The 20,670-nt window shown below is 44.7% G+C and overlaps 1 protein-coding gene across 3 annotated transcripts in view; it reads left to right on the top strand.

Annotated features, from left to right (window-relative positions):
* FGFRL1 (fibroblast growth factor receptor like 1) overlaps positions 1-19,491 on the top strand; it is a 174,892-nt gene extending 155,401 nt beyond the window's left edge. For all 3 annotated transcript variants that reach the window (XM_065661288.1, XM_065661307.1, XM_065661297.1), the window contains 4 exons: positions 4,834-4,914; positions 10,203-10,487; positions 14,508-14,861; positions 17,671-19,491. In XM_065661288.1, the coding sequence (XP_065517360.1) occupies positions 4,834-4,914; positions 10,203-10,487; positions 14,508-14,861; positions 17,671-18,080 (1,130 nt within the window). In that variant the 3' untranslated portion in view covers positions 18,081-19,491. The remainder of the gene's footprint in view (positions 1-4,833; positions 4,915-10,202; positions 10,488-14,507; positions 14,862-17,670) is intronic.
* Positions 19,492-20,670: the final 1,179 nt, after the last annotated feature.

Genomic DNA, 20,670 nt, shown 5'->3' with positions numbered 1-20,670 from the left:
CATACAAAACCAGTCCAAGACTGCCTCTTTCGGCCCCACCACACTTCCCCACCACACTGCCAACATCTCAATCCTGTAGCATCTCAGGCCTAGAAGCCAGCTTGGATCGAGATCCTGAAGCAAGAGAGAGGCAATGGCTGGAGAGCAGCTGGGGATCATGCCACTGGGATGACATTCCCGAACAATGGTCTGATGCTTCTGATCAACTCTGTCTCTGTCTTGTGTGGGTAGGTGTGGTATTTGCAGGGCAAGGGCTACATGAGTTTGTCCCATGTCTCCACGTCAATCACCTGACGTGATATTGAGGCTGGTTTCCCGGCCAGCCAGCATGCTTTGCAATACCATGAAACCAAATTGTACAGTGAGGACACCTAAATCATGTGTGTGTTTTCTTAGCCTCAGATACTCGTGACATAAAATTAGTCAGTGATTATTTTTCAAGGCAGGTTTTCCACTTCGTCTTCCAACTGGCTGCTCTCCTAAGCCTGTGATACTCTCCAAGAAGGACAGTACAGGATGACCTTCCAATATAGGTCACAGAAAAGAGAGCTCGTAGGAAACTTCAGCAGCTCATCCCTCTTAGCCCTGCCTCTTGCGGTAATCTGCTGGCAGCAAAGCTGGCAATGCTGCATAGCAGGTCCCTGCTGCCCTTTGGCTGCAGGCTGAGTTTTCTGTGTGTACTTATCACCCTGACCTGCCTGCCTCTGTGGGAGGTGACAAAAGCATGAGTAAGAAATCCACTTATTAGGTCATTTTTGAATATATCTAAGACTCATGTGATTCCAGCTACTAACTCATTTTGTATGCTGGTCATACACATCTCAATGTGGCTCATTTTTTCAGGTTCAGTCTATCGAATAAGAATATCATCAGGCCAGTTGCATTTGTAAAGCTAGGGGTGAAATGCGAATAGCAGGTCTTCACATCTGGCACTATTAACCATGCTTCAGACTGCAGGTTTGGGCTGAATCAGATGTCTCTGAACTCTCAGGAAACTTGGCTTTGCTTTCAGTGTTGTAGATTCCTCCCTAGGAGTGAGTAAGCTGACCAAGGTATGCTTGCGGTATAGGAAGATACTCATCCTTGCTAGCACAGGGGCTAGAATGATTGTTCGAGTGTTTCCCTACACTAGGAAACCACCTGATGCTAAAATTAAAAGTATAAAAAGGTTCTTCAGAAGAAGGAGAGACAGATTCTTTTCTATCCAGCCTCAGAACCAACTTTGGATTTAACTTTGGAATTTAAATCTTGATGATACCTGAACTAGACAGAGGTCTTCCATTCAAAGGGTGTTCCTGGGATATCCATCTCCCACAGTGCTGTTCCACTTTATGTAATAATAAGCTCTTTTTCTTGTCTCTCTGAGACCATAGTTCAGAGCTTAAGGCACTCACCCAAGATGCAAGAGGGGAGGTTCAAATCCCTCTCTGAATGAAGCAGAAGAGGGACTTGACCTTGGGTCACCCACATCCCAGATTAATACTTTATCACTGTATCTGTCACTAGCTGCTCTGCTCCCTCACTCATACTTTTGAGTTTGAAGATTCCTGAGTTTCAGGGAATCTTCCCAAACTGAGTTTCATCCAGTTTCTGAATCTCATAAATCAGCTTTTTTCCCCTACAGTTCTCAAGCATCAACGTTCAGGTATAGTAAGAGCCCAACTCGCTGCATATTGCAATTGGAAGGAAGACTGCTGTAGCATCCCTCACCCAGTGTACAGCACTGGAGATGGGCAGGAGCGGTTTTGCCGTACATGAGTTTCCATGTTTATGACATTTTCGCCCCCTCGAGACTACTGCTATGTCTTGGTGTTGATGTTACCACATTCCTAGCAAACATGGAATGAGGATCCAAACCAACATGCTTGAATAATTCAAGTTATTTATTTCAGTCTTGCTCCTCTGCCACATTATCTGTTTCATAGTTCAGCATTAGTTATCCTGATCTCTTCCCCCCTAAATGTCTTTTTCTGGGTTTGGTGGGTTACTCTGCAGGTTGGCGATTTGGCAGGATAACAACTGAAGCAGTATCTTCAAAGGATCAAACAGATTCAGGACAATTTTACTTACATCAAAAGCTTGGCAGCATGTCAAGAGGTGTTGAGAACACCAGTCACTCCTTGTGTGTAGGCAGGAGGAGCGCACATGGGCTGACACACTGTAACATGAGGCAGGAGGCAAGGGAGGATATACTGCTTTTTGTACATCAAGCTGAGTAGGATGAAGATATAATCGACAGAACATCGCCACTCAAACATCTTAACCGCTTTTAAGATATTCAGCAGTTAACAATGGGCAGGAATCCTGCATCCTTGACCACAGGTTTCCTTTCTTCTGCATTACTCAATACATTTCTCCAGTTGTGCTAAGGGATTTACCAAGTTCTCTGTCAGAGAGCATCCGAGATTTAATTCATAGTACTACTGATATTTATGTGAATAAAAATGTACAGGTGCCAGAAGATAATCAATCCAGTATTTTGATTGAAAGGAGACAATCTGTCATATGCAAGCCATCGTATAGAATGGGTATATTTGTATTCCCTGCACTCAGTTTGCCAAGGTTGTGAAAATAGATTTGCTAAACACATGAGTTATTCACCTCTGTAACACAGGCCAGCCTTGGTGGAGACTGGATGGTGCCTTTGCACTCACGACACTGCATGAGAGCTGATGTTCCTAAGGGTGATTGTGGTTTATGCCCCTTCTTTATGGTTTGGGATGGAAGCTGACCGGGGCACCAGGGAAAGCCTTTGGGTTTCCAGCCATGGATGGAGTTTGAGAGGGAGGTGGGAAGGGGCAGTCAGCTGGAGTGAGCTGCTCAAGTAAGAGCATGGCGTGCTGCTGCCCTGACGATTTTCTTTTCCCCTCGAAGTGACAGCTGTACATACCTCCAGGGGAAACTGCGCCGAAGGAACCACAAGGAGAAGGGAAAAATCCACCGGGGTCGAGGGGGGACAAGCCCATATGGCATTGCAGCCTCCTCGCTTAAGGGACAGCGGCAAATGAGAGCGGAGCATGTGTTGGCATAAAATGCCCCATGCTGAAGAGCTGGGATGATTTTCCAAAATAGCAAGAAACTGGGGTGAGGATGGGGTTAAACACACATTCTTCTTGCACAAGGACTGGACACGTGTTTATGCACTAAATGCTGTTTGAGCACAAACCGGCTTCTAAAGAGCAGTTCTGCTATTTGTACATTTTCTTTTTGGGGAGGTGATGGTGGTGCTCATGTATAAACTAAGTTTTTCCTCTGCTGCAGAGATTACAGGAAGAAATTTCCTCTCTTTTGCTCATGAAACCTTTTTCTTACGGGTTTTAGGAGTTGGGTGTTTGGAGGGATTCAGATCTTAGGTCAGGTATTTCCACTTCTCTTAATTTTATGGTTTTTTTTACACCATTGTGGAGTAGCTCCTTATTGAGGTGAACTTTTTCCCAGCCTTTACCTGACCTATCTCTGAAAATCAAACTTTACACACTTCAGTACTCTTTAACTGGAAATGCGTAGCTCTTCACCTTAAATCCAGCTGATGTATGGGGCTGTGCCATTTGTAGAGCAGAGAATTAGCCTTGGAAGAGCCATTCTTTGCTGCACCATCACCTGTAGGTGCCTGAAGTCCCTCAGGTGGACATGGTGTGATGCATCGCTAAGAAAGGATGCTCTGAGTTGAGTGTTTGCGCAGGAGAGGTCGGGTTGTTACCGGAGGAAGAAAAAGCTTCACATCTGGGCACTGCAGAAGCGTAAGGCCACCAGCATCACCAGGGTTGCAGAATGAGGCTCAGGGCACTCTCTTGCTCCCTTGACCCTTGTAGAGACCTTGTAGGTGCCCATGCCACAGTGGCAATTTGAGGTGGGAGCTGCTGAAGAGGTGGAGGTTTTGCCTTGTTGTGATTTCCTTTTCTCCTATTAGTACTGGGAACAGAGTTCATGCTGCTCTGTAGTACTGGTATAGACAACTGGGGTGATAAGGACAAAGTGGCATGTTGTTTACACAGGTGGATGGGTGGTCTTAATGAAAGCAGAAAACATCAACCCACAACAAAACACAAACAGCTTTTTAATTCAATGTTGCATTCTCCAGCCATAGCTTTGCTTTCAGCGTCCCTTGAGGGCTCATTTGACCCCAGGCCCACTTGCTTTCCTGCATTTGTATGGAAGCTGAAAGGTGAATTAGTGGCCCTAATTCCACTGCTTGTGCTCTGTGGGACAGATCACTTAAGTTTTGCCTCAGCTCCTAGGTTTAATTATCTGTAATTTTGATTTATACCATTACTTGCACCAGATCAGCTCTTCCCAGGGAACAGCAACCTGTAAGCATAAACAAAGAGGCTTTTGCCAGCTATTAATGAAATGCTGATTAACCTTCTATTGCTTTGGTAGCCTGCCAAAAAGTACATAAAGTTGCAAACTAAACTGTTCATTAAACTGGCCAGGGTGTAAGTGCCAGGATGTGGATGCCAAATGTATGCTGAGTGTGTTTCAGATGCATAGTGTCTCCAGGAGCAAATGCAAACTCTTGTTATTGTACTGCTGCACTCCAGGAGACCTTCATAACATATCAGAATCATATCAGAAAATCCCAGACTCATTTGTGTTGGAAGGGACCTTAAAGCTCATCCAGTTCTAGCCACTGCCATGGGCAGGGACACCTTCCACTAGAGCAGCTTGCTCCAAGCCCCTGTGTCCAACCTGGCCTTGAAGACTGACAGGGATGGGGCAGCCACAGATTCTCTGGGCACCCTGTGCCAGTGCCTCAGCACCCTCACAATAAGGAATTTCTTTCTAATACCTAATCTAAATACACCCTCATCATCCCTTTCCTTTCCTTTGCAGATGATGCCAGCTCAGGAAAGGACAGCCAGGTACCCGAAGGCTCCAATGGAGAGTATGAAGATCATTCAGGGAAGCAATGGGGTAAGGAGCAGTGTATGGTTTTGTGTTTTCCTTGGCTCTTGGTTGAGTGCTGTTCACGTGGCACATTTCTCAGCTGCTGAAGGAAGTGAAAAGCAGAGAGACTGGAGCGGGTTCTCCCCAAAGATGGTCAAATAATAAACAGAGCGTTAGCTGAACATGGTGTGATCCCATCCAAGGGTCTTTCTACAAAAGGCAGCCCATGATCCACTCTAGGGCCCCCTGCCATACACCCCAGCATGGTTCTCCTTTGCATTTGTTTTTCTGGGCAGTGACTTTCTTTTGCATGTGCAGCTATTATAGCTTTCATAGACTCTCTATAAAAGGCATATTGACTTTTACAGCAATAATTCCAAAAGCCTTCAGTGCCAACACAACAGTGCTCCCACTGAGGGCAAAGGGGAGGTCTGACTTCACTTCAGGAGAATTAGTGTTAGGCCAAAGCTGAGTATTTCTTAAAATTACCCTCTCTTTTAGACACCTGCATGAACTTCTATAAGCCCTGGGCTTTTTAAGAATAGGATTTTGATGCTGTTGCAGAGCTTTGGGGAACTGCTGAAATCTCACTTGGAAGAGATTCTGAATCACCTCAAGACTTGCAGGTCCAGTGTCCGGTCCAAGCACTCCTGGAAGGACAATAAGTTGTCAGGCTGATGCCAAACAGCTTTTGGCCATTACTGGGAGGAGTGCAAAGTGAGTTTATGACCTTGAGGGATGAAGCACAGCATTTCCACTTTGCTCTCGAAGTACATCCCTCTTAATTTTGTAATATGGAGCTGGTTTTGTACTACATTTGTGGCCAGGGAGTAGCCTCATAGCAGTGATGGGGGTGGAACCTGTGAAGTTTTCACCGTATGAGTCCCCACCACTTGAGCTGAGTCCATTTTTTTCCAGGGGCTGGCAAACAAGGGATGCTGTGTGCTGTGGTGTAGCCCAGGCCACACTTGGAGGAGGCAGAGCCATAATAGCTTTTGAGTTACAGATTCACCTGAGATTGAGCATGCACCGGGAGAGGAAGGTAACCTCCATGTATTCTGGAAAAGGATGACAACATTTTAGAGGTAGGGAAAGGATGGTTTAGATAAACTACAGGTCAGGAGTCTTTCAGGAGGGATTCAGCTGCTAGAATGAAAGGCTAACATCTCCCCACTCTTTGTTACCTGAGTGGAGATAGAAGCATGCCATGGCTGGTGTGCTCCTGGTAGAACTGATGAATGATGGATCAATACCACAATAATATTATGACAAAAGATGTAAAATTACTGGGCATTAACAATCTCATATCGGATTGTGTCTTAATCTGTGTTGCCCTGGCTCAGTCCTTTGTGCTGCAGAGTGTTCCCACACCTCTGCTTTTTCCCTTTTTCCTCCCTCCTGTCTCCTCTCCTGAAGCAGGGAAATGCTGGAGCAGGCCACACACACAAGCCCTTTCTATCCAGCAGTGTTTTCCAGCAAACCGCTCATGTGAACTGGTGAGCAGGGAGGATAGTGTGTGTCTGCAGGTCTATGGAGCACAATGGGTGAAAGAGCAGTTTGTGTTTGCAGAGTCTTGGGCCTTAGAGAAGTGGGAGAGGAGAAGCATGATAAGAAAAAGCTCCACTTTGCTTTCCTGCTGCCATCATGCAGTGGTATCACTGTGGTAGGAGGTCCTGCCCCCATCAAGAGCAGGGAGCTGATGTGGGGAAAGACAGATACCCTCATCCACATCTTCCAGCAACTGACTTGAAAGTGTTTCAGTACTCAGTTGTATCATGACACTTTTTTGTATAAGTCTCACGAAGGTGGTATTGACCATCCCTGCGTAGAGGTAATTATGGCAGATTGCAGCACACTACATGTTTCAGCCTCACTCTGTGTGAGCAGCGTCTGACAGGAGCCTCTGAGACTAATCCGTGCACCTCAAGGTGTCCCACAGGGAGAGGAGACTGCTGATTTCCTTCCCCGGTTTTTGTGCTGACAGCCTTCTGTTTCACTTATTTTTCATTAGCTTGAATAAATCTTCATGGTAAACAGCATTTCACCAAGGAACCCATACACAACACTGCCTCTTTGTCCCCATCCACTTGTGTTTTCCCTTGCTCTTGTGTGTGGCATAATTTATACTGTACAAATGTGTGGTTCATGTTTGTGAAGCAAACGCCAAGTGATGTGGAGGAGAACAAGCATGTGAAGTATAAATAACACAGAGGCACTTTGTAATGGCCTTCTCTGGCACTTCAACAAGCAAAACTTCTGTAAATGGCACAGATCTGGGGACACATTTACTAGCAGCCACTCAAAAGAGATGTTTTCTGCCTCTCGCACTGCTGCTTCTTCATCTTTGTGCTTGCTGGGTCTCTTTTTCTCTCTTGTGTGTGTGTCTCTGCTTTTCCTTTTGGGTTAACTGGCTTTTCTGAACTTGTGCAATTCAGGCTTTTGTCAAGGAAACATTCAGGCCTCTGTAAATGGGATCTGGTTTCAGCATATTGCACACAGCTTGGAGTAGCTTTTGAGACCACATAATCACTTCGCCTTCTTTTAACAGAAGAAGAAAGACAGAAAGAGCCAAAGAAGTTTAGCTTTACCTGTAGTTTGATACGTATCTGGGCAACAGTGTACGAGGAGTGAATGCAAAACTCCAGACAGATTCATGGGAGTCACAGTGGCAGGAAAAACAAATGTTGTAGGCCTGGCTTTCGGGGAAGGAAAGAGAGTTTCTGTGTCACAGTGCTCTTACTGAGCAGGGATACCATCAAGTCCTTCTGAAATATGGCTGTGGAAACAGGGAAGAGGTAAAGGGAAGTGAGAGCTTAGAGCCACTCACTTGACTCTTCACTCTGCAAAAGCAGCGTGACTGTTCTGTCTCCAACATGCTCTTTGATATATTAGTCCCATCCAAGGAATCCCATCTGGTTAGGATCTATCCCAACCTGGACCTGCAGTTCCTGGTCCCGGAATAAATTACTGCCATGTTAGAGGGTAATTGTTTAGACGCATTTCCCGGCTGGTTCCTAACATCTCCGTGCACCTTGCAAGTATTTACTCCATTTCCACAATGGCATCTTTTGTCAGCACGTTTCCCTGAGCTCAGACTCCAACTTAGGCGTGTCATTGCTCATAACACGCAGCTCTGACAGGGTTAATTGTCTCTATGGGAGGGTGATTGGTTTTGCTGGGAGGGGGCCTCCTCATGCAGCAGACCCCCAAGGGAATACCCAGCGATTTACGCACCAGGACCTATGGAGTGGGTTAGTATGTCACACTTGCTGCTCAGCTGTCACGGCAAGGACTTTCAGTGCCGGAGTTGCTCCAGTTCATTAGATTACACATGAAAGCCTCTCTATGGAGAGTAAAGCATTTCTGAGCAAGAGTTTGAAATAACATGGGACCCAAAATGACAGCCAAGGGGACAAGGAAAGGCTGTGGAGACAGATGGTTTCCCCCTACAGAAAAGGATTCTGAAGGCAGGGGTATGCCAAAGGGTGTCTTCTTCCGAGAGAGAGGGATGTTGAGCAAGTCTGCAGGGGGGGTGAGGACTACGAGGTATGTTCACAGACCTCAGAGGGTAATGATTGCCATTCCTTAGTGCTTGGAGAGAGGAAGCTGCAGACCAGCCTCCTCCATCCAGCAAAGCTCCATTATAATACACATCCATGAGCTTCTGGCCCTCTGCCTTGGGCAGAAGCACTGTCTCTCTAACAAAGTCCCACTTTGCCGCCCTGTAGCTAACTTCTTTGATACCTGAAGCACAGCATTCTCAGCTTGCTTTCGTGTTTTATTTGCCACTGAGGTTGTGGCTTTCAAGTTGCCATTGGTGAAGGCAGTGGCTGGTGGGCATAATTCAACCCAGTGTGCCACAGAGCAGGCCACTCTTTACCTATTTCTCTTATTTCCCAGGAAAAAGATCAGGGAGAATTTACAAGGGGAGGTCAAAAATGCAGGGGGAAAGTCCTTTTGGGGCTGAAGAGTAACATGCTGGTAAGCAAGAAATAGGGTTCAAAAGCAAGGGGAGAAATCTGTTGTAGAAATGGAGGAGAAACTGGCTTTGCTAAAATAAAAAGGTGAATTTGGCAGGATTAATTTGGATGTAGGGGGAGAGTGGCAAGTGGGAGTCAGAAGTGGTGTTAATCTCAGCAGGAGATTGCACATCTGTGCCCGGGGACTGGCACTGCATAACTGAAGTAACTGTGAGAAACGTGTAATGTCTTTTGAATTCTTTAGCACAGGATACTGTTAGACAAGCTGCTGCCTTGCAACAGATCATGTTCTCTTGCTTCAACTGTCTTAAAAGTTTGCGCAAAGATCTTTTTCTTTCTGTTGAATTTTTATTTGTAAGACCAACTCATGACTTCACAGGAAGATTCTCTGCAATGTCAGTAAAGCTGCCAGTGTGTGAAAGTGCCACCTCTTTTCCCCCTGGAATTCTGACATAGTCTGAATTAATGTTAGGTGCAGATTTTGCCAGGTGGGGACCTTTCATTTCTCTAGTGTTCTTGTTACTGCCAGTGAAAGTACCGGTGATTTCCTTGCTAAGACAAGGTGACTATCTCGACCCAGGATTCTGTCCACCAGCATCTATTGCTTCAGCTTCTTGATTTCTGGGATGGACTAGCATGGAGTATCTTCTAATGAACAAACTCAAGGGGGGTTTATTGGGTTTTTATTGTTTGTCTGCTTCTTTTGGGGCCTTTCAGTGTGAATGCTTCATAAATTAATGTTGAATCAATTGCATAATTTTGCATTCAGATCAACATACAAAAGTCTGGCATACTTCTAAGACTCACCTACATATTGAAATGATGTTGACTCTTCTTAAGTCTTATGAATGCCGGTGAGAACTAAGGGGCAGAAGCTTCAGAAAATGAAGCTTCAAGTGACCAGCAAAAGACTGAGAAAAAGGTCAGCCTGACAGGAATCTGAGGTTTTTCCTTTGGTCTTGGCCAAGGGCTTGCATTTGTGGCATAGAATATGGTAACAATTATAATGTGATTATGAAGCCACATTTGGACTTCAGCTACAACAATGTGATTTTGGTATTATTTTGTGAGATGGTCTGACGCAGTTGCCTTACGGACACTGATACATTTTAGGGTTGTGCTATGCAGAAAGCTAATGCTGCAATCAGTTCAATAAGACATTTGAATGCATCAGGCCGAATGTCTCCTTTCTAAAGGAAATCAGTTTAAGCTGATATGAGTGATACACCGCTACGTGTCAAGCTGCCAAAGTCACTCTCAAGTGACTTTTGCCATAACACTTGACAGCAGCATCCTTCTTTGCTCACCGCAGTCAATGTTTCATGCCTTTTACAGCCCGGCCCAGGTTCACGCAGCCTGCCAAGATGAGACGGAGAGTGATCGCCCGTCCCGTCGGCAGCTCCATCCGCCTGAAGTGTGTGGCTAGTGGGAACCCACGGCCAGACATCACGTGGCTAAAGGACAATAAACCTCTCACACCCCAAGAGATTGGGGAGAACAAGAAGAAGAAGTGGACACTGAACCTGAAGAACCTGAAGCCAGAGGATAGCGGGAAATACACGTGCCGAGTGTTTAACAAAGTTGGAGAAATCAATGCAACTTACAAAGTTGAAGTAATCCGTAAGTGCAGCCTGTAGGGTGGAAAGGTGGGGAGGGAGCTTTGGGAAGGGGTTGGCTGGGTAAAGAAAGTGCGATGGCAAGTGTACAGTGCTGATAGCTGGACACAGAAATGGGAAAGTGTTAAAGCATCATCAGAGACAGTGAAAACATTACTGAAAGTCTAGAATAAACCTAACACCTAGGCAACACAGAGCAACAACAATGCAATGTAGATGAAAAATGGAGAGATACTTAGAAAACAGTCATTTCTAAGGGCACCTGTGTGGTAAAAGTTAATTATTGTGTGGTTCAGTCTTACACTACCAAAACAGTCAATTTAAGGGGAGACTGAGAAATAACTGAGAAAACCCTTTCATGTACCATGGCAGGTATGTGTGTGTGTGTAAATATCTAGGATGGCCCAGATTACTCTATCAGAGTGGTAATAGGGTGAAACCAAACAATTGGCGTGACCAGTTCAAAGCCCACCAAAGTCAGGTTGGACAGGGCTTGGAGCAACCTGCTCTATTGGAAGGTGTCCCTGCCCATGACCGGGGGTTGGAACTGAATGATCTTTATGGTCCCTTCCAACTCAAACCAGTCTATGAGTCTATGATTCTATACCTGGAAATTTAGTCTAGAGAGCTGTAATAGGAGGCCCGCTTCATTAGAGAAACACCCCAAAGGAATTAGTAAATATCTAGAGAAATTAGGCAGACAAGGCTTTAGGGCCAGATTTTCAAAAACATTTGGACATCTGAAGGTTCAGGTGGGTATAAATGAGATACTAAAAAAGAGAACTCTCACTGATGTCCTATCTATGTCTTTAGATGCCTACAAAGCTTTAACGATTCAAGCCTTAGAAGATGAGCTGTGGGGGATTACCCTGCATTGTGGTGGGGTAAATTGCCCTTTCTACTATCTAGCTATCCTGATTCTTGCTCTCCAGTCTCCTGTTTCCCTATTTTTATGGAAGTTAATTATACTCAAATCCTACCAGGGAAGAGCTCTTACTCTTAAATTATTGTGCTTTTTCTATGACATCATCATAAGTTGTCATGGAAATGTACAGAGCAGCCAGCTCAAGAAAGTGGAGAAGATGATCTGAGTGGAGGGAAGACTGAATAGCCTTCATTAATGAGGAACAGGAGCACAAGGAGCGATTTCCAGCCACATGGAAAGCATGTTGTTTGTCTGCCTGTGCATACATTTTAGCATGAGAAAGTTTATCCCAGTGTGAAAGATTGTTCTTAAAGGTAAAGATCTGTTTTCTGATAAGTCCTTTCTCTAGAATCGCAGGAATTAAAAGCACATGTGTGGAGCTCTGTTGGGCTCCAAAGGCACAAACCTGCTGGACATCTGGGATTGATAAAGATGCAGCTGTGTAGAGACAGTAAAAACATATGTTTACACTAAAAACAGGAGCAGAGACAGGGAAATGAATCAAGCCCCATCCTAATGGCAGCTGTGGCATTTTCACTTCATCAAAACCAGACAGCACCAGGAACAAGCCCCTTTCTGTGTCCCTGTTTATCTTGGTTTTTATCAACTTAAAGATGTATGTAACCTTTGTTTTCATTAGCTTTTGCTGGCTAGGAGTGAAAACAGTAACCAAAGCTGGAACCAGAGTCAAGGAGATAAGGGCATTAAGCAATTTTCAGACATCTTTCTATTTTTAACATCATTCTGTGCAGCATTACAGGTTTTATTCAATTTCCTCCTTTTCCCGCTGCCCTGAGCCTCCACTCCTAAGTCCTGCTTATCTGAGACTCAGTCTCCCCAGCTGTGATTCCGCTCACAGTCCCAAGGCAAAGCCTATAGAGACCACTGTGGTATTTCTGTTTCCCAAGCAGCCCTCATTATTGAAAGTATCCTGAGTTTTTGAAAGAGGGTCCATTGTTCCTTCCTCTCACCCCAAAGCCAGTGCTGGTGAGATCTGTTTTGTTACACGCTCAATCCAGCAGTGTTTGCTGTCAAAAGCAGTTGATGATTGCCAGCAGTTACCACCCACTGTGATACCATAATTTCTCTCTGTGCCTAGGAGAGGGGTTTGCAGCACCTCCTTGTCTAGAAACTGTGACTGATTTCTCTGATGCTAACACAAAAAAAAAAAAAATCCAAACATTCCTCACATTGAGGGATTGATTTTTCCTTTGACTTTCTGTGGTGTTGACACAACCTAAGGCTTACAATCATGCTGGAAAGAATGGTCTTGTGAGCGTCTTGTGTTTGATTTCCTTTCCTACCATCTTGTTTCCTTTATCAGCTGAGGCAAATGATTTGTGAGAAACATTTCCTATTGGTTAGGAAAACAAAAGCCTTTTGAGCTCTTCCTCCACAAAAATTTGCTCCATAGTGAGTGTGGGGAGGGTTAGACTGAAGAAAGGAAAAATAAAAGCAGGGACGTAAGGATGGAGTGAAGGTATTCCTCACTGATACTGCCTGTGGTTTCATCTCCCCTAGCAGTGGATGACATGGCATGGGATAGCTTCAGTAGAGTTTTCTCCCTACAGGCTCAGCAACAGGGATGACAGGTATCTTCTGAAGGACTCCCAGACAAAAGATCAGACAATATCCACAGCCTGCCGTTAGTCTATGAAAGAAGCAGCTTTTTCATGTCTGATTTTGTCCTTAACAAACCTTTGGGAAGACCAAAAGGCGAAGGAACATGTCTTACTTTGCCCCTCACTGTCCCCAGACTGGGGTAGCCACAGTGATTCTGGTGTGGACTGTTAATAGATAGGTACTTGTAAATAATCTGGTAAAAATCTGAGGTTGTGCCCAAGAATATGTAAGATTCTGTTGTATTCACCTGTAAATTGCACCCTACCAGGCATGGTGATAGGAGACAAAGCATCACAGAATCACATGGTGCTGGAAGTGACCTTTGGAAGTTGTCTGGTGCATCCCCACTGCTCAAGCAGCACCACCTAGACCCAGTTGCCCAAGAGCATATCCAGATGGCTTTTGAATATCACCAAGGATGGAGATGCCACAAACTTTTTGGGCAACCTGTGCCAGTGCTTGTTCACCTTCATAGTAAAAGTGTGTTTCCTGATGTTCAAAAGAATCCCCCCGTGTTTCTGTTTGTGCCATTGCTCCTGGTCCTGTCCCTGGGCACCACTGAATAAAGGCTTCTTCTTCTTTACACCCACCTTTGAGATACTTAGAAATATTGATAAGACATCATCAGGGTCAATATCAAGTGAACATTTACAGTGAAATAATTGCCTTCATTTGTGTTCAGAGCTGTACTACTGCCCAAATATAATCCTGAAACGGGTTGTGACGTTTTGGCTAGTATCAGGCCATTTGTCTTCCTCTGTTCAAGACTCAGGAAAGATCACTGCAGCTTCTGACCCTGTAGGTCAAAGTACATCATTAAGATCCCATTATTCTAGGATATAGTCCCTGAGACGTGAGGATAAGTGGGAGTACAAGGAAAGATGGCCCTTTCTGTCATCTTATAGCTGAAGCATATGAGCAAGGGAATGGGGAAATTCAGCAGTCCAGACAGGACTTGCCAAAGAGCAGAAAGGCCAGGTCTGACTTGTGTCTTGTCAAGCAATACCACCACAAACTGGGTACCCAGATCTAAATGCTTCTTGAGTGATCTGTGAGGGCAAAAAATACCGCAAAGACAGAAAAACCTTCTGTAGTTGATTCCTAGGACCCTTTTTGCTTAGAAGTTAGGAGTTCAGTGTACATAAGAGGGCTGAAGAAAATCTTCCAAAATATAAGGGCTAAGATGGAGAGCAAACTTTTCTCCAGGTCTGATGCAGATAAAGAAAACAGGAAGATTCGAGTTCAGTGTGAGAAAAGACTTGCTAAGCCTCAGACAATGAAACTGGAGAGCATCTACCATTAGAGGCTTTGGCAGAGGCTGGGCAAATTTATATCAGGATTGATCTGCAGAAATCTCCGCCTGCTTTAGTGCAGGGAGTTGGACTAGACAATTATTTTCAGTCCCTTCCACACCTTTATGCTATGTTCCTGTAATCACACATTGGCAAACATGGAGCTCCCTGTGTTTTTGTGCAGAGAGGACGAGGTCCAAGCCCATCCTGACAGGGACGCACCCCGTCAACACGACGGTGGACTACGGTGGGACCACGTCCTTCCAGTGCAAAGTCCGCAGCGATGTCAAACCCGTCATCCAGTGGCTGAAGAGGGTGGAGTATGGCACAGAGAGCAAGTACAACTCAACCATCGACGTTGGGGGACAGAAGTTTGTTGTGCTGCCCACGGGGGAGGTCTGGTCCCGCCCTGATGGCTCCTACCTGAATAAATTGATGATTACTCGAGCCAAGGAAGAAGATGCAGGGATGTACATTTGCCTAGGGGCAAACACCATGGGCTACAGCTTCCGCAGTGCTTTTCTCACTGTCCTGCCAGGTGAGTTATGCCTTTCTTTCCCCCACATCTGAACCAATAGTCTGCATCATGGTATTAATACAACACTGATGCTTGTTGGGCTCCATGGCTCTTTTTGCTGATTTAGGCTAGCCCAATTCTGATAAGAATGAATGGGAGACTAAATCAACCCTGATTAAATCAGCTCCTGCTGAAATCTTCTTTAAATTGTTTTCTTTTCTCCCTTCATGTGGAATAATGATTCCAGCAAGGTGAAATAAAATAATTGATCTCTCCCTGTATAGAAGAGGAGCTGGGAAAGGATGCTGCAGTTGCAGGCACTACACCACTTTCATGATAGGCTGGAGGCTATGAGAGCTACTGAATAGCAGTACAGTTTGCAACCCCATTCCTTTACATTTCTCCTTTCTCTTGCTCTTATTTATATTGCTTTTACTGGTAAAAGGAGACAATGATACAGGCCCATACAATGAGAGAAGAATAAAAACTGTCCTGGTCACAGGGAAAGAAAAATAATAAGTGCGAATGAGAGAATGATTGATTAGTTAACTTCTTACTTAGTGATGACCCTTGCATCAAACTCACGGCTGCTTCCTTCTCTTCCCAGGCCTCAGAGCTGGTGGCCATGTCCAGCTGAGGTTGTTTTAAGGCACACCATCCTTTGCCATTTACTCCTGACTTTGAAGTTCTGCCCTGATAAATAGTTTTTGTTGTTAAGGACATTTCTTTCTGCCTCATCTTACTGTGTGAATCCAGCTTCAGATCCACTTGTTTTAGGACAAAAATCAATCTTACTGCTTTTTCTTCCCTTCATTTTAGATGTCAGGTCTAATGTGGTGCCTGCAGTCAAGACGCCAGTGAGAGACAGAAATCATTAACTGTCCCAGGTTGTTAGAAGTGGTTTTCTGTGTAGGTAGTGGGGAAAATGCCCTTATAACTAAGGCAATATGGCTTATTCTGCTCACTGATTGCCAAAGCTCTGCATTAAGACAGCCTCTGAGAGTCACTAGCTTGAATTTAGATACTGACAGCAGGTTGCCAAGTAGGAAAATGCTCTTGGCATCTTCTTCTGCATCACTTAGATCTGGGACTAAACTCCAACTAGAAGACCTGTCAATCCCAAGGAAAAGGCTGTGAGGGTGGGATATGACTCAAAGCCTCTGGGGGTTTCTAAACTATGAGAGTCTGGTCCAGCTCCCACTGAAGCCAGTGGGAGACTTTCCATTGATTTAAATGGGATTATAATGAGGCCTCATACCAGAACCAGAGCCTAGAGGCCTGTTGTTATTGGCAGTGACAGAGATGGAGAACCCAGCTTGCCCTCAGAAGCAAAGATGTGGTTGCAAGGCCATGAGTTAAAAACACCATTTTGCTTGTAAATCTACCAGATTTGACATAGACATCTCCAAAGAACAGCATGGATGAATATCAAAACACTTTAGTTTCAACCCAGCAGAGGATTTCTGCCAACCATCATGAACACTGTTGGTTTTGTGGTCAATTGATAGGTCAGTTTTCTGATCCTGCCTTGCTTTGCACAGGGGGCTGGACCAGATGACCTCTGGAGTCCCCTTCCAGCCTAAATTATTCTGTGATTTACAGTGTTGATGAATCAAAGTTTTATCTGTTAAAGTCAACAGTATAGGTCCTTCTGACTTCAAAGAGACCACATGGTATATATTTAATATTTCATACTAGGTCTATTTGTCAAGGAGCGAAAAAGACGTTAGTGTCTTAAAGAAGTTTGGCTTGACATATGTTTGACTATAACATATTGGGCTATTTGGATAGCCTGTGGTTTTTAAAGTTTCTTGAGTGTCTCCCTGCTAGCTGAACCCAGTGCCTAGGTATTTTTCAGGGCTTTGGAAATACCAGCTGGTAGCTATCTAGATAGGGATTTTAATAGCTAAGATCCTACCCCAGGTCTCCTTTTGAGTCTATAAATCAGGATATCAATCTGAGAACTACCAGGCTAACCCAAGCTCAGGTTACCCAGGGATGTACAGGTTGCCAACAGCGGAAAGGGGAAGGGGGAGGTAAGTCTGAAAGATGCTGTTTGAAGCATCTTATCTCCTCCAGTAGCGTCATTTGCTGCCCTTGGAAAGCCACCAGTCTCTCCAAAGAGATTGGTGGAGGTAGAGCCCATTTGGCATAGGGAGCTGGACCCACACTTTAATGCCATGTGGACTCCATGGCTTGGGCACCAAAGAGGGGCACCAGTTCACCTATGTTTTCCCCATCCTTCAGCTTTCCTTCCAGCCACAGAAGAAACTCAAGACAACACCTTCAAAACACCACATTCATGCTCCCTGCTATTGCAGAGCATTGCTTGAGTAGTTCTATTACCACTAGGCAGGGATACTAAAGGGCATCTAAAGCACATACAGACACAGCTACATATGGCAGAAGTAAGTGGGGAACGTGCCATGGCTCTGCACAACCTGATCGTGCCTCCTGGCTGCTGATACGTGTTGAGTGCTCCAGCCTGGGCAGCAAAGCCCACTCCATCGCAGAGTGAGTGTGTTAGGAAACCCTTGGGCTGGCTCTAGTGCATCCATTAAAACTTGGATAAGAAAATGAAAAAATCCCCCGAAGGCTCCCCTCCTGACCCCAAAACCATAGAAAATTAGTTGTTTGTCCTTCCAGGAGCACTGAAAAGCAAAGCAGTTACCAAACATCATGTGCTGGCTTGATTTCTCCCTTGTTACTTGGTCTGGCAGGGTTGCCAGACAGCCTGTACAAAAGCCAGCCCAAGTGTGACATCTGTTTTGAATCCACTTTGCCTGCATTTAATTAACTCTTTCTGTCTCTTTCCTGCCTTAATGTCCAGATCCCAAACCTCCGAGTGCACCTGTACCCCCTTCCTCAGCCAGCAGCCTGCCCTGGCCTGTGATCATCGGCATCCCTGCCGGAGCTGTCTTCATCTTTGGGACAATCCTCTTGTGGCTTTGCCAGACTAAGAAGAAACCCTGCTCCCCTCCAGCTGCTGCCCCTGTGCACAGGTCGCAGCCCCGGGACAGGATCTGTGTCTCCCAAGTTCCCGACAAAGACTGCATCTCCTCCATAAACTATGAGGAATACGTTGCCCAACAGCAGCATTTACTGTCCCAGGGGCCCGCACTTGCCCCTGCCATGGCATCCAAAATGTACCCAAAGATTTACACAGACATCCACACCCATACCCACTCACATGTGGAAGGCAAAGTCCATCAGCACCAGCACATTCAATACCAGTGCTAAGAGGGTGGCCGTGTACAGTAGCTCATTTGGGCTTTTCCTCGTGGTACCTCAGAAGAGACTGCTCCAAGTCAGCTCACACTGCCAGCAATAGGCAAAGCAGACAGAAAAGATTATATATATAATTTTAAATATATATATACATATATATATAATTGTATATGCGTGTGTATGTGTGTATATATATATGTGTATATATCTATATCTATCTAAATATATATATAATAGAGAAAGACAAAAAGAGAAAAGAGTTTTTTTTTGTTTGTTTGTTTTTAATTATTGCAATCAGGATGTAGCCAAGGAATAATGAAGGAACTCTAGATCTCAGCAGAGAGGCAGCCATCTCCAACAGCGGAGCCTTCCCGGATCTCTTAATTGAGGTGGCAACGAGTGAGACAGGATACAGGGACGTGAACAACCGCCTCCTTCCTTTTGTTGCTACAGGAGCAAGAAGTACAAGAGGTGACCATGGTGCTTTTCCTGATGGGCACTGCTGTTCCTGTGCCTGCTTCACATCATTTGTTTTGGTGGGAAGCCCTCAGACCTGTCCCACTCTGAGTGACTGAGGTTTAGTGCCAAAGCACCAGGAGACAAAACCGATTCACCTCTTCCAGGGCAAAAATATAACACAAGAGAGTCTGGAACATCTACACATTCACAACATGAAATTCTGAATGCTTTTCAGTCGTGGTCATTTGGTCTGAAATACTAGCCAAGCTGATTGGCTTGGTTATCTGCAAGGTGAATGCATCATGATTCCCTTGTGGTGTTCTGAAGATCGAACCAGAATTGCTGCAATCCCCTGGTCCTAGGACTCAGTGTCACTGCCAGGAAAAACGAAAGAAGGAAAGAGGAACATTGTACAGAACACCTTTATATTTATATTTAAGAAATAATAATAATTAATAATAATAATAATTGAACTGCTGGTGGTGAAGAAAGCAAAACACACTGTCCTTCTCTGATGGCTCACAGTGACAAGCTACTGGATTTTCTATGTCAATGCAAGATACATGAGAACATTAGGAAAAAAAAAAAGTAAGAAACAAAGAAAATGAAATAATAACCTTATAGGAAACAATGAGTTTGAGAAATATTCACCTAGGTTGTGTGTGGTGGTCCCCTCCCCTCAGATAACAGTTCGCAAATGATACAGCTTCGTTGCAGTTCAAATAACAGCAAAGACAGAAAGAAGAGAAAATAAATAAGGACCATATTAAATACCTATATAGACTGGAGATGAACCCAATTGCAAATATAAAACCTTTGTAATTCTATATAGAGTTTAAACAGAAGTCATGTATATTTAATTTATTTTGTTAAACAAGAAAAAAAATGTATGATATTTTCCTCAAAACAGGCATTTCTATACGTATTTTTGATCAAAGAAAATAAAGATTTTTTTTTCCAGGTTCTATAGATGCCATGCTCAGAATACGCTCGATGTAGCATGTGACCAACTGTACCAACTCTCCCAACCTGGAGGGTCATCTATCTCTATGCCTTTTTACACTATCCATGTGTAATCTCCTAGCATCATCTCAGGTACCGCTGGTGCCATCCTTGCCATCTGACCTTTTCAACCGGTTCAACCGGCTGTGAACGTCTGCAGTGGCCAGATGACTTCTCCTGGATCCCTTGTCATCTTCATTACGAAGTTTTCTGCTCACAGGGAAATCTGTTTTACTATGCATTTCTTTTTTTTTGGGGGGGGGGGGGGAGGGAAGGAGATTGCATTTGTTTTTTAAGCACAAACCTCCAGTGGGGTTTCTTTTTAAAAGCAAATTCAGTAACGTAATAATTTGTGTGCCTGTAAAATGAACTTTGGCCTCAGGGTGCTTGGGAAGGGGGAAACATGAAATGTAAGTGAAACACTTCATTTGTAAATGCAGCTGCTGAAGGAGCCGGTGGAGGGTAAGGTGGGTGCAATAAGAACAGCATGTGGGGAGCTGCTCACACCACCATTCTGCTGCATGCTACAGAGAGGCACCCAACTCTTTAGTGGCTAAAATGTTCTCTAGAGAAAGCAGGTTCAGCATTCACTTCATTGCATTTCACTTCAAGTTCGCTGGTAAAAAAAAACCCTGAAAAATTGAAACGTGCTAATTTTAAGGTTTGAAATTACTTCTCTCTCAAAGGCTTTTCCACGAAAGAGATCCTCAACAAACCAGCTGCTCCATTTAGAAGTGAAGCACTTTATTTAACCTGAACGAAAACAGTGCTTTGCTTTTCTCTAAATGTTTCTGAAGGTATTGACTCTGGGTTGACCTGCAGTGATTTTTCTGCTGGCTTGTTTGAATCAGCAGCAAACCAAACAGCTCCTTGTTTGCTCAGCCGCAGCGCTATGAGATGGGGCCCTAACTCGGTGAAACACGTAAGCTCCCCATTCACTTTACCAATACTTGGTGCTCCGAAAAGTCCCCTTTTTTGCCTTGGCCACCTGGATCAGTGGCTCCATCCCTGCCCACTGTGCTGGTTCTGCCTGGAGCCATCCATAACTCTGGGAAGGAGAAAGAGAAGGAGGAAAAGAAGGAAAAGGAGGAGGCAGAATTAGACGAGGAATACTTTCCTGCTCACATGGAGTTTACCAACT

This window comes from Lathamus discolor, chromosome 1 (genome assembly GCF_037157495.1).
Source record: "Lathamus discolor isolate bLatDis1 chromosome 1, bLatDis1.hap1, whole genome shotgun sequence".
In the NCBI taxonomy this organism is placed as follows: Eukaryota; Metazoa; Chordata; class Aves; order Psittaciformes; family Psittacidae; genus Lathamus; species Lathamus discolor.
Note: the sequence above shows the minus strand (reverse complement) of the source record. Positions and strands in the feature narration are given on the sequence as shown.